Source organism: Zootoca vivipara, chromosome 6 (genome assembly GCF_965207765.1).
Source record: "Zootoca vivipara chromosome 6, rZooViv2.hap1.1, whole genome shotgun sequence".
NCBI classification, from domain to species: domain Eukaryota; kingdom Metazoa; phylum Chordata; class Lepidosauria; order Squamata; family Lacertidae; genus Zootoca; species Zootoca vivipara.
This window is the reverse complement of record NC_142589.1, coordinates 38,450,568-38,474,608: the sequence shown is the minus strand read 5'-3', so window position 1 is coordinate 38,474,608 and position 24,041 is coordinate 38,450,568. Positions and strand designations below refer to the sequence as shown.

The 24,041-nt window shown below is 45.0% G+C and overlaps 1 protein-coding gene across 1 annotated transcript in view; it reads left to right on the top strand.

Annotated features, from left to right (window-relative positions):
- Positions 1-1,462: 1,462 nt before the first annotated feature.
- JPH3 (junctophilin 3) overlaps positions 1,463-24,041 on the top strand; it is an 83,787-nt gene continuing 61,208 nt past the window's right edge. The window contains exons 1-2 of the mRNA XM_035120767.3: positions 1,463-3,001; positions 22,980-23,757. Of these exons, the coding sequence (XP_034976658.2) occupies positions 2,620-3,001; positions 22,980-23,757 (1,160 nt within the window). The 5' untranslated portion in view covers positions 1,463-2,619. The remainder of the gene's footprint in view (positions 3,002-22,979; positions 23,758-24,041) is intronic.

Here is a 24,041-nt window from a genome sequence, read left to right as displayed (position 1 = left end):
TACATGGGTCCACCCTGGAAGACAGTCTGAAGGTTGGCTGTGATGAAAATGCAGCTGTAGAGTGTTAACTGTCTCAGCCTCCTGGGACCACATAACACTGATTCTTAAAAAGTTTGCATTGGCTGACTATATGCTATTGAACCCAACTTAAGGTTTTAGCGTTGACATATAATGCCTGGACTGACTTAGAACCCAGGTATCTGAAGGAGTGGCACATACTTCCCTGTGTTGTCCTGCTCATTATTTAAGGTAAGCTGGGGCACCCCTTTCTGTCCTACCATGGTTTTAAGATTGTGGAGCCTGTGGAGCTGTGTTTCAATATGGGGTCTTCCTGACTGTGACTAGTCTCCAGCAGCAGCTGGCCTACTGGCGTTAAGGTGTGTGATGTATGAAACCAACTGGAGCCATTTGGGTTGTCTTAGAAAGGATCAGAGGAAATGAACTGTCTTCTGCCATGCTAGTTTGAGGTTTCTGCTTGACTTTATTATTTTTGTTTTCTTTTTACTGCTGGGGCCCTCCCTGGACTCATGCAACAATGAAGGGAATGGCCACCAAGTTGAATGGATTTAAAATGTGATTAGAGAAATTCTTGGAGGAGATGGCTATCAATGGCTACTAGCCGCAATGGCTGTGTTCTGTCCTGTGGTCAGAGGAGACAGTTGCTGGACTCTGCAGGAGGGGTGAGTGCTCTTGCATCTGGCTGGCGGCTGGGAGAACAGGATGCTGGGCTAGAGGGGTCAGGTATGTCCTTATGACAGGCAGGATGTAATTTGCTTTAGTAAATAAATAAGTGCTCTTGCTGTTGATGCAGGGGTATACCTGGACTCCCTTGTGCCCTTGGCAAGGAGCTGTATCAGTGCCCCCCCCGGTCCCTTGTACCCTCCTCCAAGGCACCCAGAGGAGCCTGCGCACCTTGCTTGGCCAGTTCAGAGCAGGAGAGGAGTGGCCCTGGGAATGGGCAGGCGAGTGGACTCCTAGCCACTCCAAGCCAAAGTGGAGATGTGTGATTTTTGTGCCCCCTCCCCTAGGCCTGTGTCTTTGGCAGGGGCCAACCTGGGCATCTCCTAGGTATGCCCCTGGCTGTTGTTTTCAAGTCAGGAAATTAGGCTTATTTAAGAAGTGGGATGGGAGAATAGAGAAGTAAGTATTGCCAGCAGCAAAATTAAGTCAGGAGTGGGATCCTCCTAAGCATAGTCCGTTGCTTCTCCCAGCAAAATCAGTGCCACTTGTGAATGAATAAGCCAGGTTAGTGTTGGGATATCAATATGGAAGGCAAGAGCTCCCACTTGGTTTCCCTGAGAAATCTTTACCCTCTTCCTAGGCTGATAGATTGCAGCCTGCCGTTTGAATGCATTTTTTCTGGAAGCTATCTCTCTCTGGCCTGCTGGAGGTTTTTTAGCCTCCTGTCTCTAAGGAAGTGAAAGAGAACAGAGAGATCTGATGGGGGGGGCGAGGAGGGAGCGAGCGGTGAGTGTTACGCAGTTCCTGTACCTTTAAATCTAAGGAGCTTGAGCTGAGACAGAGAGCGAGAGAGGCAGAAGCTGAGCCTGGGGTCTGTTCCCCTTAATAAGCAAGATCGGTCTCCACTGAGGAAGATGGGAAGAAGAGGGTGAGGAGGATGCAAGAAGACCTCTGCCCCTCCCAGACAGGAGATACAAAAAAGGAAAGAGAGAGAGGCGCCTCTTTCCCTCCATCCTCAATCTCTTCCGCCTCCTCCATCCCTTCTTTTTCTGCCACCCTGCTGAAAGAATCCAGCCCTTCCGAAAAGGGCACCTCTCCCTGTCTCTCTCTTTGAAGGCAAAATGTGGGAGTCGTTCCAAAAAACAAGCCGAGATCTAACGGAGTGAGAGGTTTGCTGTGGGTGGCGGTGGGAGGTGTGGGGAGGGGGGGGGAGGAAGAAAATGAGAACAGTTGTTTTTGTAGGGTGAGGTGTAGGTGTGTTTGTGAGTGTGTATGTGTGTGTTTGTGTGTATGCGTGAGTGTGTGTGTGTGAGAGAGAGAAAGAGAGAGAGAGAGGAAGAGAGTGTGCGTGAGATTGAGACAGACACAGACACTGCATTGCTGCTGATTCAGGAGTCTCTCCAGCAAAAAACATAACCACCAAGATGCTGCTCTGCCTCGGACTGCCTGATCCATTTCTCCATCAAAACAGCAGCAGGTGGAGGTCACAGAGGGGGATTTGAGACCCTTCCTGCCGCCTGCGTGTTGCATCCTCCCGCCTCCCGCAAAACCAGGAATTCTTCTTCTTATATGTTGGCACTTGGCCTCTTCCCCCCGCATCCTTTCTTTCCTTGGGTTTTGCCTCGGATGGTTTTAAAGGAGACTTGCTTGCACCAAAACCTGCCTGATTTGCTGTTCTGGACAATATTATTCTCCCTATTTTGCTCCAATCCAGCCCCCAGAGCAGGAAGCCAAAAGGATCAAGGTTCCATGAGTCTCCCCCTTGAGAAAGTGTGAGCAGCAGAAATTGACTCAAGCAGCTATTTGGATTTGGTGCATTATTTAAGGTGTTGTTGGGTTTTTTTTGTTTTGTTTCTTCCTCCCCTGGCAGCTGCTTCTCCTCCTCCTCCCTCTCTCTTTTTTTCACCTTTTTGAGAATTTTCAAACTGAGTTACATGCATGTCCAGTGGGGGAAGGTTTAATTTTGACGATGGAGGGTCCTATTGTGGAGGCTGGGAGGACGGCAAGGCTCACGGCCACGGAATATGCACCGGCCCCAAGGGTCAAGGAGAGTATGCGGGTTCCTGGAGTCACGGCTTTGAAGTGCTGGGGGTCTATACCTGGCCGAGTGGCAACACCTACCAGGGCACCTGGGCCCAAGGAAAGCGCCACGGCATTGGTGTGGAGAGCAAAGGGAAGTGGGTGTACAAAGGCGAATGGACTCATGGATTTAAGGGACGCTACGGAGTACGTGAATGCACAGGCAATGGGGCCAAATATGAAGGCACCTGGAGCAATGGTCTTCAGGATGGTTATGGGACAGAGACCTACTCGGATGGAGGTAAGTAGCCCATTTGCTCCTTCTTTCCCTTGGTGTTGTCCAGTGGATCATCCTTCCTTTTCTCTGCCAGTTTGTAGTGTATCCTTTTAGGAAGCCCTTCCAGTTGAAAGCTTCGTTCTTACTGTAAGACAGGGGAAAGCAGCCCACCCAAGGCAGTGCCCCTTCCCAATGGAGTCCTCTAAGTTCATTTGTGACCAGGGCTGTTTCTTTTCTCGTTCTCTGTTGCCTGACGAAGGGAAGGCCTTTTTCTGCAAGCTGGTTTGTTGGATAGAGTGGGGGGGGGCAGGAGGCTGGAAGGCATTCAAATTCTTACTCAGCTATGAAACTCCCTGTGGTGGGTTAGTCACTATCTTTCAACTAAGCTCACCTTGTGGGCTGCTGTAAGGATAAATGAGGTGATAATTGGGAAACATTTTTATTTTATTTTTTATTTTATTGCGTATGGAAAGGAGCTTAGAAATTAAGAGCAATGGCTGTGAGGAACCAAACTGTATCCAAAGTTGTATATGAGGAGGAATACAGTAAGGCAGGGTCATGAAACTGGTCAGAATCATAACAGGAAATGCAGGTTTTTGCTATCTGGAGCAAATGGCCCAAGAGAGAGCCCTTTACATGGATTAATCTGAGCCACAGTCTGCCAGGAAGTGACGTTTGGCTTCCATTCATTTTCATGAGGGTTGTTCAGAACGTCCCGGTGAATTATGCCCCCTGGATCAGGTTGTGTCTCTGCCACCGCCAGTCTGCTATCCTTAATTGTTGCCCATAATCTGCCACCTGAGGTGGTCACGTGCCTGTCCTATCATTGGGCTGCTTCATGACTTGAAAGCATGACTGTTGACCCACCACTTGAATCTGTAGGTTCTTTCAACTCCGAAGCAGATTAGGTTTAAAAACAAACAAACACATAACCCAGGCAGCAAGATGCAATGCTGGAGCTTCTCAGTGCAGGCACTTTGAAATTCTCACAATAATGAAAACACATTGCAAGCTGCTATCATTTTTTTTATAATTCCCCCTCCACACATAAAGCTCAACCTGATGCACCCAGAGCTTATCTGGCAAACAACTGCAATTCGTAGAGAGTTCCTATGCTGAGATTTCACAACTTGATTCTGTACAGCAGGGGTAGAGGCTCAGAGGCCAGATGTGGGCCCAAGCCTCTCTCTGGGCCATACTCCCTCTTTAGTCATGTCCTTTCTGCCCAGGCCACCCTGCTCACTGGTCTTCCTTCACACCCTCATTGAGTGTGGCTTTTGTGTGGCTGGGATGTGTCCTTGAACCCTAATAACGACTTGCCTGCCTGGATAGAGCATAGAAAGGTGTAGAAATAAATTTACATTTGCTGCTCTGGCCCCATCCACCACTGACTTGCAGCTCCCAGAACGTTGCTCAGAAGGGAATGTGGCCCAGGGAATGGAAAAGCTTTCCCACTCTTAATGCAGAGAAACCCAGAGGCAGGTGAGGACAGCTGTTTTTGACCTGTGATGGCACTTTCAGGTGTATCGGGGTGAGTGGGAATGGGTACAAATATTTAGCAGAGACACAGAGAGACATTATCTAGTTCTGATGTCTTATCCTGAGAAAACAGCTTTATTTCTCTCAAGTGACTGAATCGCTCGGCCTCTTGTTCATTAACAGTGTCCCAGCTTCCCTAGGTAGTAAGGGCCAAACCAGCTTCCTAGAATCCTGTGGAAACAACAAGGGAGACCTCTGGTTTTCATCTTATGTGTCTGTATTTATCTCCCTCACCCCAGCCCATGTTGCTTAGAGTGTTCTAAAGATTTTAGATAGAGAAAGAAAGAAAAAAACATCCAAGGCCTTTATCCCCAGCCTTGAAAGTGCAACTCTTTATAAACAAGTTTGTTGTTCTGACTGGGGTAATAGCGGAATGGGGCGACGGGGGGGGGGGGGTTGGGGATGAGGAAACAGGACTTTGATATGTTTTAACACTCTGTGCTGTGCTTACGAACTTACTTTGAAATGGTTAGAGCTGAGGGTTTTCTTGATTGAACACAGAATTTTGAAAGAGCATGGATACATTCTACATGTTTCCTGCTCCGCTTCTCTACCTTTATCACTCCCTAAGGAGGAGATAATTATTCTGAATACATGGTTTTCTATAAAGGCAAGACTAAAGACCAGCTTGAAAAGTCTCCTAAAACCCAAGGGATGTTTTTTTTAAAGAAGACATCTGGCCTATCCATGCCTTATTGAGAACTCAGGTGGTCATGATGGAATCTTACTGCAGCAGCAGTACAATTCCTAATGAATTCTGGCTGGGTATGGAGTCCACAGAATAGGACATTAATTTGAATAACCCAAGAATTGGCCAGAAATGTAAATCTTCTGTTGTGGCTAAATTAATGTTGTCTCTAAAGCTAGAAAGGATGGGGGAAACAGACTTCATGATGGTTGTGAAACTAGTTTAGGAAGAAATGCTGCCCAGGTAGCAGAAACCTACCCAGCAAAGCTTTGGTGGAGAATTGTAGGGCAAGTGTGGGGAACTTTTGGGCAACTCCCATCATCCCTAGTCATTGGCCATGCTTGTTGGGGCTGATAGGAGTTATAGTTAAGCAATATCTGGAGGGCCAAAGGTTCCCCACACCTGATGTAGAGCCTTATTTTGCACCTACGGTTATTATTATTATTTTTAAAATATTTTCCAAGATTTTTTAAAAAATAACAACACTTTTACATTCAATTATACACCAAACTCATATTGTTTGCCTTCCCCCCCCTCGCCCTGGCTTCCAAATTCAATCATTCATCATCATGCATATCATTATTTTTCCTCTGTAATTTTCAAATCTTAGTATGTTGTCCATATTTAACACATCATAAATGTTACAACAACCCTGCTAATGTTTTAACATATTTACAGTGTTCTTTAACATATTCTATAAATTTTATCCAATCTTGTAAGAATTTATTCTTGTCTTGTTGCCTGATCCTCACGGTAAGCTTTGCCATTTTGGCATAGTCTATCATCTTGGTTATCCATTCTTCCTTCATCGGTGTGCCTTCTTTCCATTTTTGGGCAAATAACATCCTGGCAGCCGTGGTAGCATACATAAACAGCCTCTTTAAGTTCTTTGGTATCTCTTCACCCACTATTCCAAGCAAGAAGGCTTCTGGGTTTTTTTTAAATAAAAGGTTATCTAAAACATTTTTTAAACTCATTGTAAATCATTTCCCAGAAGTCCTTTGCCCTTCTACAAGTCCACCACATATGCAAAAAGATACCTTCATTATCTTTACATTTCCAACATACCGTATATTGGTGGAATTTTTATACATCTTTGCAATCTTAACTGGGGTTAGGTACCAACGATACATCATTTTTATATAATTTTCCTTTAAAGAACTGCATGCAATAAATTTTAAATCCTCTTTCCACAGCCTTTTCCGTGACTCAAATGGAACATTGTGTCCCAAGTCTTTTGCCCATTTGATCATTATATCTTTAACCTCTTCATCTTTTGTTTCCCATTCCAACAGTAGCTTATCCATTTTTGTTAATAATTTCCCATTATTTCCCAACAAATCTTTTTCAGACCTTGAGAATTCCTTCCCAAAGCCTATCTCCTTATCACTTCTGAATATGTCATTTAATTGGTGGTATTGCAACCAATCTGTTAACAGAAATTTTATTTCATCAAAATCTTTTATCCTCAATTTATTTTCTGTTTCTGTTAACAGATCTTTGTATGTGGACCAATTTTCTTTGCACCTAAGATTAGCTCAGCAGTTGTCGGTGTAGAATCAAAACACACATAAAATATGTCCCTAAAACAGGCTCATGTCTCATGGTATGTCATTTAATCTTGGTTCACCTGAGGATAACAAATGGCCTTAGTGGAATTCAGCTGAATTCTCCAAGGGGACTGGGCTGGTGATCAGTCCTAATCAACTCCTGCATTCAGATATTATTGCATCTGGATGTATGTATGGTCAAGTATATTACACTAGGAAGGAATGGCTCACTGCTTGTCTTGACAAAAAAGAGGTAGCTGTTGAGAGTTAAAGCTCATGTGCTGCTTTAATCCTTCTGATTTCTTAAGCTTCATCATTTCCTGGGATGTCAACATTGCTATCTGCCACAATGCTGTTTTTTAAATTGCAGATAAACTTCAGTATTGTAAGCAGATAAAGTTTTGTTAACAGGTTTAGACGAAGCAAAGCTGGTGTGTATTAAAGATCTGATCTGAAGAGTCTACATTTTCTTGCATAGGAGAAACCAACAGAGGGACATCAAGGTGCCAACAGGAGCTCAGCATTATTTACAAATGACCATTGCTATGAGTACAGTACATTTGAATTTGGATCCAAGGGGTCCGAACACTTCTGTTTTCATCAGCTGTCCACCTAATTGGATGTACTTTCCTCTTTCTACCTTTGATGCTCCCACCCACCCCACATCATATAACATGTGCTCATTCCTGTTGCAGCAATACAGTTTCCTTTTGCTGTTATCAGTCTCCTGGAACTCCCACACACTCTCCTGTTCTTCAGGCACATGCGCATAGTCTCTCTCGCAAACTTCAATGCTGTCATACACATAATATTCACCCTTTGTACACATACCCACACACAGATGCTCACACCTCCACATTTGTTTCATGTTTCAGACATGTTTGTCAAAAACAGGCCCATAGATTGCACAATTATATCTCACAGTTGCACAGATGCTTCAGAGGCACAGGAAAGGTATACTGGGCCTTGCAAGCACACAGATGCATTGCTCATACCCAGAAGCACACAGTGAATACCTTTCACACAGACACACCTCGTTTTCAGTATCACTCGGAGGCCCAGATCACAAACATTCCAAAGCTCACTTTTCTCGATGTCATGCTGAAGTTGCCACCTGCATGTAATCACATTTGTGTATTTGCTGTGCATCCTGGGTAATTGTACTTGCATCCTGGGTCAAATACATCATATGCACAGCCACACTGCTATTGTCAAACTGACTCTCCACATACATAAGCTTCCCTCTATTGGAGCAAGGGGTTCAGACTTGTGAACCCTTCCAGTCCCACGATTTTATACATCTCTAGCAATGCCATTTCTCTCTCAAATCATGCACACATAGAAAGACGAAACATATTCTTGCTTTTCCAAGGTATAAACCTTCGTAGCAATCAAAGCAATGGACATTAGAGTGATAGAAGAGCTAAAGGAGGAAAGTGAGTACTCATTTCATGTTTCTAGGACTGAAAATTGCACTAGAGAGAGAGTGAGTGAGAGAGAGAGAGAGCCTGCAAGCATTTCATACATGCCAGCAATCTCTATTTTAGCTGCTTTATATTTGGAAATTGAAGCAGAGCTAATTGAACAATACCAGAAAGGCATCCCAGTTCTGGAAATAACTAAGCAATACTATGTCAGGCTGATGTTAGCAACTCAAATTAGCCTAGCCAATCATCAAGAACATTCTTTTTTAAAAAACAAAACAAAACCCAGTTTTAATTTCTAGCAATCTAATCTCAAAAGCACACACTCTCAATCTTTCTCCTCCTCATATCAACTCTTCCTTTTTCAGGACCTTGGAGAGTACTAATTGAGCTGCCTGGGCATACAATCAACTGGGCCCTGCTGCCATAAAATTCCCACTTATTTTGATCCTTTTGCCCCAGTACCCTAAAATGAATGTGGTCTGCAAGCCTCAGTCTGTGGTTTATTGCAACCAATGCATTCTCCAAGGACACATCCAGAAGGCCGCTGGGAAGGGGGAGATGCTGTATGTGTATCAGGTGCACACCTGTCTCATGTGGTCCTCCTGTGTGTTAACTCAATCCTTCCCTGGCCCTGGAGGTCCCTGCCTTTCCCTGAACAAAAGCAAACATATCAGACTAGTATTAAGTCATGAATGGAGACTGCAGAGCTACAGGGCTTGGTATACGGCAACCAATGTTTTCTCCAAGGACAGATCCAGATGGCAATTCATATGGTGCGAATCTAACTCTGATAAAGTGGAGGGGGAAATGGCACTGCCATTTGAAAATACTTCATGAGTCAAAGACTCGTTTACTGATTCACATGCACAACTTGTAACCCACCAAGCCGATTTCATCCACCTTGGTTGCCAGATGCTTCAGAGCCACCCTGTTTTTTGGCAGTCCCACACAGGCAACAAAACAGGAGGCTGATCAAGTCCCTGGTGGACTCCCATAATGTCTGGGGGCGGTGCTTGGGTCACAAGGTATATGTAGGCCTGGTGTACGTCATCCTATGAAAGCTCTGTGGTGTTTGATCGGCAGTGGCTCTTTCTCACATGCAAGTAATCCTTAAATGCTGCCCTCAACCTGTGTGGCAGGCAATGCATGTCCAAACCACCCTAACCACTCTCCAGGGTTATCACACAACTGCCCAGCTGAATGTGCTGAAAGCAGTTGCTAAACAATCCCAACCCATTAGGAGCATGGTCCAGCACATTTTTCAGGAATGCGCACATGCACAGCCTCCAATGGCAACAGGGAAGTTTTTTAATGGAACTTCCCCGCCTCCCCACTTTGAGTCATACCTTCCAGTAATGCAAACGGATTAGTTAGGGTAAAAATTGGAGGTAAGAAGCATCTCCTTCCACATGTAATGAATTTTATTCTAGGCTTTAACTATCTGTCATTCTCCTGCCCTCTTGATTTGCACCAAATTTGGTACCCACACTAAAAGGCATATTTACAAGAATTTGGACAATTTGTTCTATAGGCAAGGTTTCGTTCTGAAAATAAGACGGGTTTTTCACCTCACCACAGGGATAGAAATAAATAAATAATAATAATTATAATAATAATTATAATAATAATTATAATAATAATAAATTATTTATACCCCGCCCATCTGGCTGGGTTTCCCCAGCCACTCTGGGCGGCTTCCAGCCAAATATTAAAAACAATACAGCATCAAACATTAAAAACTTCCCTAAACACTGAATATAGACTATATATTCTATATACAGAATAGAATATATAGAATATATAGAATAGAATATATACTGAAAATAGACACGGAACTCAGCTCTGGGAGTGTGTAGAGAGAGAGGGGTGGTGGTGGTGGTGGTAAAGGAATATAATTATTATTCTTTGCTGCCGTTGTTTATTTATCGCCTTCCACATATATATATCTTAGGACGATGTACGAAACATAATAAAAACTGAAAAACACAAGAAATAGATGATTTTTGTGTGTGTGAAATTATACAGAATGGACACCTTGGCAGAGACCTCTTCATCCAGGAGGGAAAATGTGTCAGAACATATAATTATGCCCCCATCCCTCTCTCTTATTTTACTCTCTTTCCTTATAAGGCCTTAGCATTTGTTTACTTTCCTGGACAGTACATCATCTTCCAAGTGGGGTTCTTTTCGGAGGCACAGTTGCTATTTCTCCCACTGTGTAGGCCATTGGAGTGCCCTGGGTTTGTAACTTAGGCTAAGTGCACATCCCATTTGCACCTATTTGATGATGAAATACTTGGCCCCATCCATTCCAGAGCCCCATGTGAACTTTGGTGTGTGAGCTCAGAGCTACCACATGTACGGGACCCTTGTGCTGTTGTTCTGTAGAGAATAAAGAACTGTTGGCACCCTCACCAAGCACAGAAGGGCCACGGGTCAGTGGCAGAGCACCTGCTTTGCATACAGAAGGTTCCCCGTTTGATCCCCAGTGGCATCTCTGGTTAAGTAGTCAGATAGCAGAGATGGGACAAATCTGTTCCTGAGACCCCAGAGAGCTGCTGTCAATCAGCACGGACCAGGGATAGGAAAAGTTGTGGCCTCCTCCAGATATTGTTGGACCACAACAGCCACCATTCCTGACCACTTACCATGTTGGATGGAGATGATGGCAGTTGAAGTCCAAGCAGCATCTGCAGGGCCACAGCTTGCCCATTCCTGGGGTAAGCAATACTGAATTAGTTGGACCAGTGGTTTGACTCTGTAGAAGGCAACTACATGTGTCCAGGCCACAATTTTGCAGGGTTTCCTGAGGGAAACAACGCATTAAAATGGTATAGAACCAACATAGTGTAGTGCAGATTATAGTGTAGGCTAAGCTGGCTGGGGATGATGGGTTTTGTAGTCCAACTGCACTTCATGACCCAAAGCTGAAGAACGCTGGTGTAGAAAATCACTTGAATTCTGGCAATTGGTGGTTAGGGGACCCTCCCAGTACCTTTTTTAAAATTACATATTCCTGATTATTTGTGCTCTAATGCTATGTGAGGGAAGGGCAGTGTCACACATGATCCTGCTTTTTATACTGTTCACACTTGCAAAGTTTCAGGGTGATCACACTGCTTCATTTCCAATCAGTGCCTATCCTGAAGTTACCTGCTGAAATCCTGTAGCTTTTTATACCCGAAAAGTTCTAGTTTATTTTTGCCCTGCTTTTTTGTGCTATAGCCCATCTGGAGAGCAACGACGTGGTAGCTTTGGGGGAAGCATTGCAGAACAACAAGTAAAGCAGAATAAATCTACCACTAAGGCACCATTTTTGTCTTAAGAACATATTGCAGAATACAACCAAAATAAAACACCAGTCTGGAGGGGCCCAGTAAGATTTCCCTCGAGGTGATGGTGAGGGATTGTTTCTTTTCCTGGGATGTAAGGTGTGTGGCAAGCACCCTATTCAGCCCTTCTTGCTCATATTCCTCCCTGTCAGATTCTCTTCCTGATAGTGAAGCATCTGAGCAACCGGCTGGTTTTTGTTAAGTGCCTTGGTTTCGCTGTTTACAATTCACCTCAGCGTCGTGGTAAATGTACCGTGGAACATTGCATAAGGAGAGAAAGGGCCTTAACTCGCCTGAGAAGTGGGATGAGATCGCAGAGTTTGTGATGAGGATTATTGAGTTTGAGGATTAGTGAAGAGAAAGAGAGAGAGAGAGAGAGAATTAGCCAGATTCTGCTGTACTTTGTGCAGGAAGCATATTAGAAAGAATAAGGCAGCTGAATGCATTTGGGAATGTTTAGCGTGATACATGCTGGAGCATCGGACAATTTTGTGGCACCGATCTTACCCTCAGAAGCAAAGCGTGATGGTCTAGTAGGAGGCTTGGATGAGGACAGGGAAATGGGCTGATTTAGGTGCCATTGACGCTGGGTGCTTTTTAGGTGAGTGGCCAAGATCCTTTTCTAGCCATAAAGCCTTGGCAAGTAAACATTTCTCAGTCTAACCTACTATGCTGGGTTGTTGTTGTTAAGGAAGAATGATAGAGGCCTCCATTCTCTGGAAAGGGCTACAGACACAATTTATGAATAAACGGCAGTCTAAGGTTGCACAGTGCAGAGTTCCTTCTCTCTTGCCACCAACTGTACCCAGGTTCTTGTGCAAGGCTGGTCCAAGCAGAAGTGGCGTTCACCTGGGGGGGGGCATGGAACTCCTGGGGACAGATGCTCAGTGGCTCTTTTACAACCTGCCTGAATATTGTCATAGATACAGCTCCCTCTGTCTCTGCTGCTACTGAAGCACTATGGAGATGCCTGCCTGTTGCAGAGAGACATCTCCTGCACTTTACTCCACCCCACCCCACATTAGCCCCTTGTGCCCCATGGAGAAGATCCTTCCAGAGCACCAGAAGCCACCCAAAGTGTCATTTAATCCATGGTAGCTTTTTTATATATAAAGCAGGTGTGGGGAATTTGTGGCCTTCCAGGTGTTGCTGAACTAAAATACCCACCAGCCCCAGCAAACATGGCCAATGAGCAGGGATGATGGGAGTTGTAGTTCTGCAACATCTAGAAAGCCAAAGGTTCATCACACATGCTTTAAAGCCTCCTCCAACAGAGGCTCCCTGTCCAAACCTTTTCTTTGGACAGAGAAAGGAGATGCCACAAGCTCTTTAAGGCAGCCTATTGCTGAGCTATGCTTTACATTTGGAGAGTTTCCTCCTTATATTCCACCCTGGAGTAATGGTCAGCAACTGGAGGCTCCAGCTCTGGTCTGGGTCCATCAGGAGCAGATCTTCCTAGCTTTTCAGCCACCACCCTAGAAGCCAAAGGAGGTGAGGCAACAGAACTTACTGGCTGGCCACTTTGGGGGTAGGTGGGTGATTGAGGTGCAGATTTATTGCTCCTAAGCTTCTTATCAAAGCCCTCAGAAAAAAACAAACTACCATAGTTTCTGACAGGCCACCTAAATCAAGCTTCTTGTAATTTAATTCTATTTCTTCTTGCTCTTTGAAAACATAAAAAGAGCCTGGCTGGTCAATCAGGCCAAAGGCCCATCTAGTCCAGCATTCTGTTTCCACAGTGGCCAATCAGATGCCCCAATGGGAAGCCCAAAAGCTGGCCCTGAGTGCGACTAGTGATTCCCAGCAAGTGGCATTCAGAGCCATACTGTCTCCGACTGTGGCAGTCAAGCATAGCCATCACTGCTAGTGGCCACCTGTAACCTTATCCCCCAGGAATGTGTTGAATCCTGTAAAAAACATCAAGTTGGTGGTCATCATTACATCTCAGGGTAATTCCATATTTTAAATTTTTGATGCATCAAGAAATACTTTTGTCTGTGTGTGTCTTGAATCTTCCAACACACAGCTTCATTGGATGGCCCCAAGCTCCAGTTTTATGAGAGAAAGAGAAAAAACTTTTCTCTTTACACTTTCTCTCCATCCTGCATAATTTTATACACCTATGTCACAGACTCTCCAAGTGTCCCTGTTTTCCAGGCATGTCCCTGATTTAAAAAAGCCATCCCAGTTTCTGATTTGATTCCGGAATGTCCCGCTTTTCCTTAGGATGTCCCTGTTTTCATTGGAGAGATGTTGGAGGGTATGGAGTTATCCGATCCCTAAGCCGTCTGAAGGCAATCCTGTATAGGGAAGGTTTTTTTAATGTTTAATGTTTTATTATGTTTCTGTATATGTTGGAAGCTGCCCAGAGCGGCTGGGGCAACCCAGTAAGATGTGTGGGTTATAAATAGTAAAAATATCATTATCGAATGGGACAGTGATGGGAAACCTTTTGAGCTTGGTGTGTCAAAATTCGCCAAAAAACCGAGCATAACTCGGGTGGTGTGTCACTTCGAGAGAAAAACCATAATTTTGCGATATTTATAGTTTAAATAACAAAAATGTATAATTGTAATATATAACTGTATTTAATAAACCAAAAATTAATTATTTAACCAAACCAAACCAAAACCCCCTTATTTATCACAAAGTGCCCAGAGTTGTTGAGCTTTTCTGGGGGAGCTGCCGACCAAAGTTTTGGAGGTTTTTTGGGGGGGTGCAAAAGTTGCTTTGCTTTGGGGGGGGGGTTCCCCAAAGCTGCTGCACTTTTTTTGGGGGGGGGGGGAAGAGAACAGAAATAAATGACGAATAATACCTTTGCTGGAACTAACATGCAGCACCGACATAGTCTGCCAAAGCGCCAAAAAACCCCAGCACAGAACAGGTTAAAAAACAAACGCTGTTACACCCAATCATCGTCTGCCAAAGCACCAGAAAAAACAGCACAGAAAGGGTCAAAAAACCAATCTCTGACTACCAGCAGCAACAACAACAACAAAAAGGATCCGGGTTTTAACAGCGGAGACAAGCTGTAGCGGAGACAAGCTGTAGGAGGAGCGGGAGAACAAATGGGGGAAAAACAACAACAGCGTGAATGGGCCAATGGGGCACGTGCCAGCAGTGAGGGCTCTGTGTGTTACGTCTGACACGCGTGTCATAAGTTCGCCATCACTGGAATGGGATGTCCCTATTTTCAATGGAGAAATGTTGGAGGGTATGCTATCATGTCCCCTTGTACTCACATTTTCAAGTTTAAACTAAAAACCTCCAAATGTTCTTTCATAGGGAGTATATTCACAGTTAGTTTTATATGCTCATGTTAGCTGTGAGCAACAATTTTGTTACAGATTGAGAACCCGCACAAACTGTCAAGCAGGAGGGACAGAAATTTGCCTTGAGAATATAGAGGAGCATTGTCTCTTAGCGGTAAAGTTTATTCTAGAGCAAACTGGGAGGGCAACATTGCATACACAGAGAGATTTTGTTTCAAATATCTATATGCTATTTTCACCCAAAATAAATTATTGAAGCAGCTTTCAAAAACGTTAAACAATTGGGCAAATAAAGAAGCAACATTTTTTAAAAATGGAGGGAGAGGTGATTCAAAGGTACCATTCCGCTAAGGCCTTTTGCCAGCTGCCCTAGGAATTTCCAATTCGGAATGCAGAGAATGCCCCTCCAATGGGAGAAGGCAATACTGTTCCCAAGATGCCCAAGAAAACTATATGAACAAGAGAGGGTTTTGCATCCTGAAAGGTAATGCATACTGAGGCAGGCAGAGGAAAAATACTCACTCCAAACTCAAAGTCAAATTTAAATTTTGTTTTGTGAACCAGCAGGGCCGTCTCAACCACGCTGGGTGCCCCGCCCCGTGCCACCCAGACTACCCCTAGAGCCGGCCCTGTGAACAAGATTGCCTGCATTGTCCAGTCTGAATGTTGGTTCATATTCTAGAAGAGCCAGAAACTCACCAGCTAGCCATAGGGCAATTTACTGATTTCTCAGCCTCAGCTTCTTATCTAGAAAATAAGTATAATAATGACATAGCCCACAGTGTTGTTTCAAGAAATAATTAAGTACAGATAATGAAATACACAAATATACAATATATTGCAGGAGGTTGTAAAAACTTGTGATGTCACAAGGACCTCCAGTAAGTCTTAAAGCCTTTCTTTTTCATTTATGAAATGTGTGTAAGGATATAAGTAGTAACATCAAAAGCAAGGATGATTGTTTTTGCTTTGTGCTGGCTTGAATTTGCAGGAATTGTCCTTTGGGAAACTGGTGAAAACAAGCCTTTTCTCTCAGGAGAATACCGGGCGGAGGGCCCAAGAGTTCAACAAACAAACAAAATGAAAGAAGGAAATTACTTGCGGGTGTATCACACATAGGAGATCTGCCAGACATTGCCTTTAAACTTTGGTTCTCACTAGGCTTTTCTCTAATCACAGATTAAATATTGCAACTGGAGGCAGGGATATTATATTTCCCCAAAATTCAAGCAGTAGAATTTTTGTTTTTCTCTCTCTCCTCCATCTCCTCTGCTAGCACCGTCCCCTCTATTAGCAATGTTTTGCAAAGTGAGTGCCAATCCTCATTTAGCCAAAACTGCACCATACACACACAGGAGAAAGGTTTCAGCTCAAGGGAGCAAGCATTATAGAGCTACCAAAAAGAAGAAGGAAAAATAGAAACAAAAATGTAAGGAAGCAAACAGACAACCCCCAAAGCAACTCACCGAAGCCTGGATGTACTCGGTAGACACAGAATGCTGGCTGGCTGCTGAAGGGGAAAAGCTGAAAACTGGGGGAAGGAATGGAATGGAGTATCCTGGGGAAGGGTCTGACTGGCCAGAACCTTGAACAGGAGCATTCCATTTTGCACCATTATGTTGCAGCCCCTGCTTACACCCATTGTAATGCTGATGATGGGATGTAGTTCTCTGATTGTCAGGAAATGCTACTGAATGTGGCCAAGTGACTCACATAACCCTGTACCCCTGCTGGGTTTTTTGACTGCTTTTAAAGATGCACCTTTTAACGTTTTTTTTTGAGGCAACACACTCCCTCACTCAACCATCAGAGCTATTGAAATATGTACCTGCAGATCTACTCACTCTCGCTCTCTCTCTTTGGTGGGGAAGGGGGGGAATGAAGGGGAATGGGAAAGAATAGCTGTGCCTGTTAAAGGTGCACACTGTGGGGACCAGAGACTCTTTTGGAACCGAATAGTGCCCTGCTGCACCTTTAAAAGCTTCTGCTGTTTCCATCTTTAAGCACCTCTGCTTTTAAACAGCCAGGTAGCTCACTGCAATATGCCGTGTTGTTACTGTTTTAATGCATTACATGCCTGAGATTCTTCAACGCTGCCACTTTGCATGGCAATGAATCCTGCATTCCAAATCCACTGTTGGAGGCCAATGCAGCATATTTCCAGACTCAAAAAATCGAAATCCAGGTCGAAGCTGTGGTGCAGTGCGCGCTTTCCTTTCCTGCTCGGTAAAGATTCAAGCCAAAGCACCTCCCATTTTCTTCGTAGCCTTGTCTGCCTCAGGCACCCCCCCCTTCCCGCCCCCGACCATGCCCCAGCATCCTTGCATTTTCATGTTCTGAGTGAGTCAGTTCCTTCTCTTCCACTCCATCTTCTGCAAATGCATCCCGAGATTTTTTTGTTACTTGTATTCAGCAGAAGGATTTCCCCTCGGCCAGCCTGCCTCTCTTTCTTTACAGCACTTTCTTCCTTCTCTAATAGCCTTGTTACCTCTCCCCCTGCTCATTTCAGGCAGAGGTGGCCTTTGCAGCTCTGCTGCCTTCTGCTTGATCATTGGTATTTTCTAAAGAAGCCTGTTGCTTAATCACACAGGCTGGAAGAAGGAAATATTACTCAGTCTCTGGGGAGAAAGAGTCCAGAACAATGGGCCTCTTTAAAAAGAAAAACCTACCAACAAAATAAGCCACCCAAATAAGCAGTCAAAGTGATAGTCACCTGGAACAGAAGCTGAGGAGCTAAGCTCTGAAGCAGAGGCAAATTTGCTCTCCCGAATGTGCTTGTATCTGTTCAAATAAATTTTATCCAAATTCATAGGAAATAAAAAAGGACACTGCCATTCCAGGTCAAACTTATTTGTCCATCTAGTTCTGTACAGTCTACTCTGACTGGCAGCCGTTCTCCAAGGTCTCCAACAGAGGCACCTTTCCTATTGCCTTCCTGTATGATCCTCTTAATTCAAGATACAGGCTATCAAATGAAATCTGAATGTCAGATTAACATTGTGTAAGGATACAAGCGAAGAAGCTTAAGTTCCAATTCATGCCAACTTGTTTAAATCAAACTGGAAAATTTGTTTATGCATTTATCTTGTACATTTCAACTTCATTAGATCCAGTTAACTGGATTCCTAACCCAAGTCCATGTTTGGCGCGCATTAATTAATTTTATTAACTCAAAATCAGGGTGATGTGTTGCTTTAATTAAGGCAGCACGCAAACAAGTTTAAATCCTCCTGCAAGTTATTTCCAGTGCCTGGGGGCTGTAACCAACTAAGTTTTACTCAGTGCAGACCCACTGAAATTAATGGATCTATGTTCGCCATGGTCATGAATTTCAAGAGGTCTGTTCTGATTGGATAACAAGCCTAAGGAAAGAAACAGATAACTTCCTTTCCCCCCACTCCACATTTTATACATCCTCAACATGCTCCCCCAAACACATACTTTAATAAGATTTTTGATAAGGTTTTGATAAGATGCTACTCTGGGAGAAGCAGGTGGAGTTGGGAGCTATATATACTCCTGTGGCATTATATGCACATACCCTCCAACATTAGGGACATCCTATTTATTTATACCCCTCCTATCTGACTGGGTTGCCCCAGCCACTCTGGGCGACTTCCAGCATATATAAAAACTCAATTAAAAAAGCTGCCTTCAGATGTCTTCTAAGGCTTGTATAGTTACTTATCTCCTTGGCTGGGGTGGGGTGGGGTGTCATATGACTCCATACCCTCCAACATTTCTCTGATGAAAATAGGGACATCCTAAGGAAAAGTGGGACATTACGGGATCAAATAAGGAACCGGGATGGCTTCTGTATATCCCTGGAAAATAGGGACACTTGGGAGGGTATGAATGCTGTCTTCACAGCTCCTTTGTTTTCCAGCAGCAGAAGCTTCCTTCATATTTCCTTCCTTCCATTTCCGCACTGCCATATCAGTGTGGACTGAAGCAGAGCTATTCCCCTTGTGCACTGCCCTATTCCAGAGCCACAGAACAGAGAACATGCAGCCCACCTCCTACGTTTATTTGCATTTGGGTATAGGATAGAGCGCAAGTGAGAAACACACTAGCCTCATGTTATGCAGCCCCCCCCAACACCACCTGTTCTCTGCTCTATTCTTCCATCCCAACAGAGTTCCTAGCCTCCTCCTCATTTCCCCTTTATTTACCATGAATTTTTAATGTGTAATCCTCTCCACCTCCTTCTATGTTTTTAAGAACAATTAGATGGGGCAGTATTTAAATTAAAGAAACTAAACTTTAAAAAAATCATTTTGCTGGTTGTCTTGGAGAAAAGCTGTCTGAGAAGAAATTAGTAGGTTTCTGCCATGCATAGCACACTAAAGTCAGAAAGGAATTACTTTCACTTACTTTTGAGAACAGTAGCTCTGTTGTACTAAATAAATAAATCCTCCATATACTTTTTTTGAGAACAACTTTTTTTTTAAAAAAAAGCAGTGAGGCCCACTTCTTATCAAGCCTGCATAGGTCTGGGAATTTTAATATGAGGTAGCCAGGATGAGAAGTGATGCAAGGTTAGTCAGTCCCAAACACTCTTTTGTCTGGCTCCTTTCACCACTGGCATCTGCCCCCCCCCACATATAACCATCAAAGGAATACAACCCTGGACAGCAACTAAATTGACCACCCCAGAACAAAGGATGCAGCCTTTGAAAGTGGTCTCTCCCCGTCATTATTTCAGTGGCAATTGAACATAAGAAGAACACAGCATGGTGTTTTTTCAAAACAGCAGCAGCAGCAGCAACAACAACAACAACACCCATCTCCCATCAGCATTCTGGTGTTGTCATTGTTGCAGTAATCCAATTTTCTACATTTCCCTCAAGAGCATCCACATGCATGGGAGTCTAAACTGGAGGTCACTGGAGCAGGAATGATGGTGGCAGTATCAGCTGTGTAGCCTCTGTCACAAAGGTGTTCAATACTTCAGTGCCCAAGTTATGTGGCTGAACTCACTCAATCTCTTCCTAGTTCAGCAAAATGTCCCACAGTTTTTGAAAACCATATGGGTAGCTTTCTCATAGCTGCCAAGTTTTCCCCTTTCTTGCGAGGAAGCCTATTCAGCATAAGGGAAAATCCCTTTTAAAAAGGGATAACTTGGCAGCTATGAGCTTTCTCCGTGTCTGCAGTGCAGTCTGCATTTTTTTAAAAAAGTGTGCATTCCACCCAACATCTCTCTCTCATTCCTGTGTGACATTTTCCCTGTCATGGTGCACCTGTTGAATTTCTACATGCCTTGTAAAGCTCCCCCTCATTGGTTGCCTACTGAAAGACACATCAGTGTGAACTCCTTCTGCTTTTTCCAAGTGAGGAGGCTCCCTTCTGAACTGTGACTCCCCAGGCTCATCGCCGTAGGAATATATTTTCCGAAGGCCCAGCAATACAACCAACTCGCTCATGAGCCTCATCTCTGAGTCCTCACCCTCCTCCTTTTGGTCCTTATCCTAATCCCTAATCTTTCCCTACTTCCCAGCGCTAATCCTATAAATCCTCCATTAATCCTATCTGTCTCGTTCTCTCTCCATCACCCTTCTCTGTCTTTGTGTGTGTGCTGGGGGCGGGTGGGGGAGACAGTGCCGAACCTATGGAGGCTGCGTTTCCATTTTCTCCCACAGTAATATTTAATAGGCCCTGGAGCCATATCTCCCTCCTTCCCACACACATACACACAGAGAATTTATACCTCATCCTGGAGCTCCCTTGCTTCTGCTACCCATCCATTCAAAATGGCTTGCTTGGGAAAGAGACCTGACAACTTTTGCTGGTGTGCAGGGAATTTAAGAAGAGCTCCTATGGATCAGATTAAAGGTTCATCTGGTCTAGACTTTCCTCCAAGGAGTTCAAGGTGGCAGACATTATTCTCCACCTCCTCCTCTGTTCCTCACAGCACCCCTGTGAGGTAGGTGAGACTGAGAGACCCAGTGACTGCCCTAAGGACACCCAGAGAGCTTCATGGCTAAGCGGGGGCTTGAACTTTGGTCTCCCGGGTCCTAGTTCAACACACTCAACCATTACACCACAATGGAAGCTTGGTGTTTTCAGGAAGCTCACGAGAAGGCAATGACAGCAACAGCCCTCCCTTGTTGTTGTTTTCACCCAGTATTGGCATTGTGGTATACTTACCCCTGGGCAGGGAGTTTCCATTTCAGCCTCAGAACTCATAGTCATTGATAGGCTTACTAATGTTCTCCATGTAGTTGCCCGATTTCCTTTTAAAGTTGTCCAATGCAATCCTAACTCCACTGTTAATAAGCCCCATTGAATTCAATGTGACTTTCTTCTGATTATACAGGGTTGGGATTGTCCTGCAAACCATTGTAACATCTAACCTTAGTTCCACAGTGGCTACCGTAGGACTGATGAGCGTTGCAGCCCCGAACGCCTGGAAGGCACCAGGTTGGGGATGGCAGCGGATTTAAAGTATTCTTATCCTGCCCTTTGGCCAAAAGAGGCTCCCAGAGAAGCTTACAGATGTCAACAATATGATAGTCCCTACCTTCAGGCTTACATGTGTAAAATACACGATACAAAAAGAAAAGGGATTGGGAGGGAGGGAGGGAAAAGAAAATCCAGGCACAATTTCTTTGTTACATGTAATGACTGGCAGGAAAAGAAAGGTTTCAAGGAGAGGATCAAAAGTCAAAAGTTGCTGGTCTTTCAGCATATCCAATGGGAAGGGTCTTCAGTCCAATTTCTCTCCCTCTCCTGCAGCCGGATGAGAACCACTGGTGTAGGTTTGTGTGTGCTAAGATTTCTGGGCTTTAAGGGAAGAGAGAATTTAATATGCAATGCATGGAAAAAGTGGATAGAGAAAGGTGTTTCTCCCTCTCTCATAATCCTAGAGGACATCCAAGGAAGCTGAATGTTGGAAGATTCAGGACAGGCTCTTCTTATATCGAATGAAAGACCACCCATGAAACCTATGAAAACCACTCCGAGGTCCTTGTAGGGAGGGTGGTGTATAAATGTATTAAATCAGTGTTCTTCAATCTTGGGTCCCCCGATGTTGTTGGACTACAACTACCATCAACCCCAGCCAGCCTTCCTAATGGTCAGGGATGATGGGAGTTGTAGTCCAGCAACATCTGGGGAGCCAAGATTGAAGAACAATGTAATAACTTTTTTACATAGCAGATGCTATGTAATACATTCCACTGACCTCTTCTGGACTGATGCAGAACTGCTCTGCAGTGCTTCTGCCTTTCAGCCAGGAAGATTGTGCAGGACAGCCTCCCCACCCTCTGCTCCTGCAAAGGCCTTCATGCAGCATTGTGCTGACAAATAATTTGGCCTTTGCCTGTTGAAAATAACACCTCCCCTCAAAAAAAAAAAATCCAAATCTCTTTTCACCAGTGGGAAATGTTTCATTGCAATTGCAATTCCATCCTGTCACTTTTCAAAATGTGACAAGTTCAGATGTTCGTAGAATTTCCCAGGGCCTGGATAGCTCATTTTGTTAGTGTGTGGTGCTGATAATACTAAAGTTGCAGGTTCAATCCCCGTATGGGACAACTGCATATTCCTGCATTGTGGAGAATTGGACTAGATCCATGGTTCCCAATGTAGGGCACACGCCCCACAGGGGCAATATGATTTTTAAGGAGGAAAATTCAAGAATGAGTGATTAACAGTGAATGGCCTTTTAGGCTTCCTCCACATGAATGGGAGTTCACTTTTTGAATACAGTGGTACCTCGTGTTACAGACACTTTAGGTTACAGATGCTTCAGGTTACAGACTCTGCTAACCCAGAAATAGTACCTTGGGTTAAGAACTTTGCTTCAGGATGAGAACAGAAATTGTGTGGCGGCGGCACCGGGAGGCCCCATTAGCTAATGTGGTTAAGACCAGTTTCAGGTTAAGAACGGACCTCCAGAACAAATTAAGTTCTTAACCCAAGGTACCACTGTAATAAATATTATATGTCACTGGGGAGGGGCCACCAGGATTTTAGAGATGCTTAGGTGGGGCATGGCCAAAAGAAGGTTGGGAACCACTGGACTAGATGATCCTCAGGGTCCCTTCCAACTCTACAATGCTATGATTCTATGACTTGCAGTCCTGTGAGTGCAAGGAGCTTCCACTTGCGAGGGACTGTGTTGCTCAGAGGGTGCTGCTACCACCAGCTTGCTAACCCACCCCCTTTTCCTTTCCCGCCTCTTTGCTCACAGGGACATACCAAGGCCAGTGGCTTGGAGGGATGCGCCAGGGATATGGTGTCCGGCAGAGCGTACCGTATGGCATGGCTGCGGTTATCCGATCCCCACTAAGGACGTCCATCAATTCTCTGCGCAGCGAACACACCAATGGCACAGCGCTGCACCCAGATTCTTCGCCTGCCCTGGCCGGAAGCCCTGCCGTCTCCCGGGGCGGCTTCGTCCTGATGGCTCACAGCGATGCCGAGATCCTCAAGAGCAAGAAAAAGGGCATCTTCCGACGCTCCCTCCTGAGCGGGCTCAAGCTGCGCAAGTCCGAATCCAAGAGTTCCCTGGCCAGCCAGAGGAGCAAGCAGAGCTCTTTCCGCAGCGAGGCGGGCATGAGCACGGTCAGCTCCACGGCCAGCGACATCAACTCCACCATCAGCCTGGGTGAAGGGGAGGCCGAGCTCTCCGTCATCGAAGACGACATCGACGCCACCACCACCGAGATCTATGTGGGCGAGTGGAAGAACGACAAGCGGTCAGGCTTCGGGGTCAGCCAGCGCTCCGACGGGCTCAAGTACGAAGGCGAGTGGGCCAACAACAAGCGCCACGGCTACGGCTGCATGACCTTCCCGGACGGCACCAAGGAGGAGGGAAAGTACAAGCAGAACATCCTGGTGAGCGGCAAGCGGAAGAACCTCATCCCGCTAAGGGCCAGCAAAATCCGCGAGAAGGTGGACCGAGCCATCGAGGCAGCCGAACGGGCAGCCACCATCGCCAAACAGAAAGCGGAGATTGCGGCTTCCAGGTAAGGCTGCTGCTGAGTTGTCAGAGGAGCAGGGGGAGGGTGTCCTGCACATATCTATGGTTCCAGTTTCTGAAGGGAAGGTGGGGTGATTGTGCAGGGGACTACCACTGCTTGGCTGTGGTAGGACATAATTCAGCGGCATCTCTTTGTTACGGATGGTACCACGAGGTGAAATAACAAGGCCAGAATAACAAGTGTGGTCTGTAAGATAGAGGGCAGAACTGCTGTGAACTTGGGCCCTGAACTGGGCAGTCCTGGGTGAAGGCCGGGCTCATTCTTCCTTT